The sequence below is a fragment of the Centropristis striata genome, chromosome 1 (assembly GCF_030273125.1).
Source record: "Centropristis striata isolate RG_2023a ecotype Rhode Island chromosome 1, C.striata_1.0, whole genome shotgun sequence".
Taxonomy (NCBI): Eukaryota; Metazoa; Chordata; class Actinopteri; order Perciformes; family Serranidae; genus Centropristis; species Centropristis striata.
In genome coordinates, this window is record NC_081517.1 from 41573888 (window position 1) to 41580255 (window position 6368).

A 6368-nucleotide genomic window follows, 5' to 3' on the forward strand; every position below is an offset into this window, starting at 1 on the left:
TAACTAAGACTAGTTGTTTATTTAAGTTATTAAATAGTAAATTGAGCTATGTGATCATCCAGAAGAAAAAGTAAAGCTCTAGGAGTTTTCTTTGGTCCTCATGTGAGAGTAAACAGAGTAAAGATGAGGGAGGTCAGGTGTGAGGACAGTGGCGGTTCTACACAGGGGCCTCCAGGGGCCACTGCCCCTGTGAAGAAGCCCTTGGCCCCTGCTGTGGCCCCTGTGTCAAATGAATGATAAAATTATCAATTTATAACAATGAACAATGAACGTCGGAACAATTCTTACCTATTTTTTGTTTAAACAATATTTAATTGTAGACAAAAGGAATCCAGAATGTGTACATTGTATAATAGTTAAATTGTGCAATAAAAGCTTGTGTATGTGTGTGTATATAAAGATAATTCTCACTGTACTGCACTTTCAAAATAAAGCACAAAAATGAGAAATGTCATTGTTGTACAAAAATAACTGTTATTGTTGGTGAGTCTGTCTCATTGTTTCAATCAATGTATTTGTGTCTTCCAAATATACTTAAATGAGATTTATCAATAAGCTAAAATAAAGGTTTTGAATGCTCAAATATCATCTTTGCCATTTTTTTATGTGCCCCTCTAATTAAACACTGGCCCCTCCTTGGCCCCCACAGTAAAACTAAAAAAACACAATCAATTTAAAGCAATTAGACTTTTTTTAAAATTCAATCTTATAACAGTAGTCTATTTTAAGTTAATCAATTAAATAAGCCCTTTCTATACACAATTAAAACATTGCTTACATAAAAGCATCAGTACAAATACTGTAACAATATATTTAGAATATATAAAACAGTCTGAGTGGGTCCATTCTGCATGACGAGTACTTTTACTTTAGTACATTTTGATGCTGATACTTTTGTAAAACCGCCACTGTGTGAGGAGAGGAGAGGGTCAGGGATAATCTCACCTTTGGGGAAGGGGTTCGGTTGAACCACGTAGAGAAAAGCGTGGACCATGTGGAAGAGGATCCCTATGGCCCCTGGCTCGTAGTAAGCGTGGGTGTCATAAACCGCCGCCGGTACAAACCCAAAGTCCAGCGGCTCCACCGGTGGAGGAGACCGCTGTCTGCGGGAGTCCGCCCGGGACACAGCCGGGCTCCCGTCCCTGTCATCCGCCTGCTGCTCTCCGCTTGTGGCCCCCCAGCAGAGCAGCAGGACGAGCCACCTGGTCCACAACATGGCTCAGAACAGTCCAGCTCTGTCCAAATAAAATAAAAAGTTAAAACTCCTCGTGCTACAGTCTCTAGCGGGGGGATGGAGAGGGGGAGACGGGCTGGTGACGTGAGAGGACACCTGTCCCTCCCGGTGGTTTTATCCCCGCAGCTCACAAACAACCGTCCCAACGGAAACTTTTAAACTTAACATCCAACGGTCGAGGTTCGAACGGCCGTTAGCTCCTGGCTTCTCGGTACGGACTCATTTTTTTTACCGGAGATCTTCGACGACTCAACGGGACCAACGGCCGAGGATGTGCTCGTTATCTCTCGGTGTCCTCGCGCTCACCGGCCGGCTGCGAGTACCCTAATCCCGCGTGCACGTAAACCCCACGGACGCTCGTGCTCGATGAAAGCTCGCTGTAGCGCGCGACACCGCGGGAACCAATCACCTGTCATCAAGTAAGCGGAGGAAAGTAACGAAGTACTTATACTCAAAACCGAAGTACTGCTTTGAGGTAGGCTTACTTGTACTTTTTTTTTATTTTTTTATTTTATTTTTTTTATTTCAGATGACAACACTTTCAGTTCACTGTGTTTTCTAGTAGTTTTTCTAGTTTTCTATTGTTACTTTTAAGTTTACTGTTCCCTTTTTGGTTTGACCTTTTGTAAAGCATGTAGCCTCCAGCCTCTCCTCCTCCATCAACTTCTCCTCCTCTACCTCCTCCAGCCTCTCCTCCTCCATCAACTTCTCCTCCTCTTCCTCCTCCAGCCTCTCCTCCTGTATCTCCTTCTGCATCTCTGCTATCCGTCACCTGACAAAAATATATTGATGCATAACATGAGCAGTGTGACGATTTGCGGTGTAACAATCATCAATTTTGATGATACGGTTATAGAGGAAAAAACTAAAGTTTTACAATTATCATGAGTATGGATTTATAAAATCACATTTGTAATCCGAGGTTTCAGCTTGAGCGGCCTTCTCTTTTGGACGGTAAAACCTGCAGGGGACAAAAACGCTCTTTTGAAAAAGTTCAGGGGACATGTCCCCTATGTCCGTGACTTTAAGTATTTCTCTCTTTCTGCTCCTTAATACTTCTAAACCACTTCAGATGCAAATATAACCTTATCTTTTTTACTCAAATACATTACTTTGATTGCTGAAGTTCAGTGGTGGAAAGTAATAGAGTACATCTTCTCAAGTACAGTACTTTACTTGAGTATTTCCATTTTATGTAACTTCATACTTCTACTCCACAACATTTTGAGGCAAATATTGTACTTTTTACTCCTCCACTACATATAGCTGACAGCTTTAGTTACTTTACAGGTCGAGATTTAACATAAAAAACACGATCAATTTAAAGCAATTAGACTTTTTTTTAAATTAAATCTTATAACAGTAGTCTATTTTAAGTTAATCAATTAAATAAGCCCTGTCTATACACAATTAAAACATTGTTTACATAAAAGCATCAGTACAAATACTGTAACAATATATTTAGAATATATAAAACAGTCTGAGTGGGTCCATTCTGCATGACGAGTACTTTTACTTTAGTACATTTTGATGCTGATACTTTTGTACTTTTACTTCATTTAGTTTTGAATGCAGGACTTCTACTTGTAGTCAAGTAATTTCAGTGTGGTATAAGTACTTTTACTTAAGTAACGGATCTGAATACTTTTTCCACCACTGCTTAAGTTACTAGTTACTTTTCAGATTCAGATCACAAATGTAAAAAATATATTAAATTATTGAAAGTTGAATTATATCAAGACATTCTGCACTGAGGACTGAGACTATCTTGGAGTCTAAAGTCTTATATCATTTTACAGTACCCCCACATTAAACACCTGCAATATTGAAGTGAGGTACAAAATAATGCATTTATAAGTATAATCAAATCATACAATATACATAATTCTGAAAATAGACTAACACGAGTCTATTTAACCGTTTGCACTCTGCATCATTGTATACCTGTAATAGTTAACTAAATGTAGTCTGAGTTTTATATACATATATAGAGATACTTTAGCATGTATATTTATATCTGTGCCTGGTAGTCGAATATTTATGTTTATCATTATTCAGCTTGGCTGTTCTTGTTTTTAGCTATATACATCAAATTCATTGATTACAACATTGTACAACAAAACAGTCAGATTCCTTGTTTGTGTACACACTTACTTGGCTATTAAAGCAGATTTTTGTTTTACCTTTACTACTGCGAATACATTTGTACTTTAATTAAACATCATTTCAAATGCCTGACTTGTAACAGCTACAGTACATGCATGTAGCTTTTATAAACACTCAACCTTCTCACGTATTGCAGCCACAATAGAACTGGACATTACACACCCTCTCAACCAGTACCACACCAAAACATTTTGGAAGTCAGCTCTGTCTCCACTGTGTTAAAGCTTTCATGTGTTTTAGTCTTTTTGGTCATGTAATGTCTTTTTTTTGTCTTTTTGTGTTTTCTTTTTTGTCATTTTGTGTCTTTTCTGGCAATTTTGTGTCTTTTTTTGATCATTTTGTGGTCAATTTGTGTGTTTTTTGGTAATTTTGTTTCCTTTTTTGGTAATTTTGTGTCTTTTTTTAGTCATTTTGTGTCTTTTTTTGGTAATTTTGTTTCTTTTTTGGGTCATTTTGTGTCTTTTCTTGTGGTCATTTTGTTTCTTTTTTGGGTCATTTTGTCTTTTTTTTGGTCATTTTGTGTCTTTTTTTGGTCATTTTGTGTCTTTTTTGTGGTCCTTTTGTCTTTTCTGGTCATTTTGTGTCTTTTTTGATCATTTTGTGTCTTTTTTGATCATTTGGTGGTCAATTTGTGTCTTTTTTGGTCATTTTGTTTCTTTTTTGGGTGATCTGAACTGTGCGTGTGAGATTCTGTTCAGAGATCGGGGGTCGCGGACAACATGCATGTTAAATTGGGGGTCGGGTCCCAAAAAGGTTGAGAACTACGAACTACTGCTCTAAATAACAGGGCATGCGGAGTGTAATGTCTAATGTTTACGTGTCATGTGTTATTGTGTGATGCAATTATTGACTGTTGATTATTTGCTGTTGTCTGTATGTACAGTGCTGTAAAAATGAATTTCCCCCTGGAGGACAGTAATATCTAAACAGATCTTAGTGACCAGTTTTAGTCCACTGTCTACACACCTGTTCTCAATTTTCATTTAAATACATAATTCATACAGTCACTGTCAGGCAATTTCAAACATGCAGTGATTGACTCCAACCGTATGAAGTCTGCCTGCCTGTAGTGTTTATGCAGCGTGTCTCTGTATTTTTACACCTAAGCCTTAAAGGTCAGACAGTGTTACGGAGCCTGTTTACGAAAGAATCGAACTACATAATCTCAGTGGGTCTCTGTATGAACATGAGGCAGGTCATTGACTCCATACTGTGGTCACTGAGCAGCTGACCTTCAGCTCCGAGGTTGATCAGATAGACGTCAAGGCGAGTGAAATTTTGGCAAGCACACAAGGTTCGAGTTCAAAAAAGGGAAAACCCAACGTTGAGTTAAAAAGTAACATTATAGCTTGGTTAAGTCTTTGATATGTCAGCACTCTCTTTAATCCTCGCTCACCTCCTCACTGTCACTTTAACACCATACAGGACACTACACTGGTTAAATGTAAATGTAAAGTATCAGGAAAACACAAATCATGTACCAAGACGAGAATAATTTATCAGAGTCGCACCCTGAAAAAAAAAATGTCCCCCTGTGAGTGAATTACTGTGATGACAGACACCCCCCCCCCCCGAATGCCCATTCAGGGTGAACAGTGGACCGCAGTGTTTGCCCTGTGAACAGAGCCTGCAGTGACTCCTTTCAGTGAAACACCCGCTAGTGTTCCCGTCATCTCACACTCTCACTCACACACACACACACACACACACACACACACACACACACACACACACACACACACTCACACACACTCACGTTGTGATAGACAGTCACATCCAGCCAGAGTTACAAAACAAAATATCATTTTATTCTCCTTCTACCATGTAGGAGATGTCTTACATTGATGGGTTGTACATGAAAAATAATAAAAACATTGAAATATCTGGTTCATACATATAGTATGTCTGTAGGAAGTGAAATCCATCCATGCACTGCAAATTGTCACTCTCTCTCTCTCTCTCACACACACACACACACACACACACACACGTCATGATGCATCCACACTCTTAATCCTTCGTTCAAAAGACTGCAGACATTTATTTTACTGCACTTGACCGTCTGCCCGTAATGTTGTATTTGTGCCACTCATATTTTACATTTAAGCTAATCATCTTTTTTTCTGAACAATAAATACCTGGCATTTTTGGAAAAACAGAGAAGTTCCATTCATCGAAACATGAGGATCGAAACATTGAGGTAAACTGCATGGGATCTTTTGTTTGGTTCCTAGTATGGAGGCCATTTACAATTTATGTTGTGCAAGGTCTATCAAAATCTGTTTTCCAAGTTGCAACTTTAAGTCCTACTCCTGTAGTTGGTGTCACGGTTTAAGCGGTGACCCTGTTAACTGCCAACTTTCAGCAAAATCCGTCTTTTTTGTTGTTTAAGTAACTTATACAATTTTCTCTGTTTATAGAGCCCAAATAGCTCATCAACGTAATACATGCATACTCAAAACAGACTCCAAAGTTTAATTCTGCTAATGTAATGAAATCTAAACAAAATAAACTTAGGTATTGTGTTTAACAGCTGACTGAGAGTCAGTTAACAGGGTCAATAGTTAAACCATAACACCGGAAATTATGTGCTATGAATGAAAAATACACATTTTGTATAAATATTTAAAATTATATAAAAACTATGTAGACAAAGCAAACTAACTTTGCACCATTATGTAAATGTGTTTATTATTATTCAGGTTTAGGCTGAGGGATGTTGTATATGTATATATGTGTATATTTTAATGTTATTGTAAATAAATATAATAAAATTGTATTGGCAAAAAAATTCTTATTGGGCAGCAAACTTTTTTCTCCATTCAGATTGTTAGAATAGTTTTAATGATTCTGGAAATATCTTCAGAGCAGAGCTAACAAAAGACTTTCTGTTTTGTTTTTTTCAAAGATCCTCAGGTATTTTTTGTTCGAAAAACAGAATGCTTTTGAGAGCACTCACATTTAATGA

At 37.7% G+C, this 6368-nt stretch overlaps 1 protein-coding gene across 6 annotated transcripts in view; it reads right to left on the reverse strand.

Annotated features, from left to right (window-relative positions):
* Positions 1–1612, reverse strand: part of prom1b (prominin 1 b) — a 34552-nt gene extending 32940 nt beyond the window's left edge. For 2 of the 6 annotated variants that reach the window (XM_059342738.1, XM_059342773.1), the window contains exon 1: positions 946–1611. In XM_059342738.1, coding sequence (XP_059198721.1) covers positions 946–1216 — 271 coding nt within the window. In that variant the 5' untranslated portion in view covers positions 1217–1611. Of the gene's footprint in view, positions 1–945 lie in introns of all 6 variants that reach the window. The other 4 variants (XM_059342755.1, XM_059342765.1, XM_059342729.1 and 1 more) reach the window with 3 other exon arrangements.
* Positions 1613–6368: the final 4756 nt, after the last annotated feature.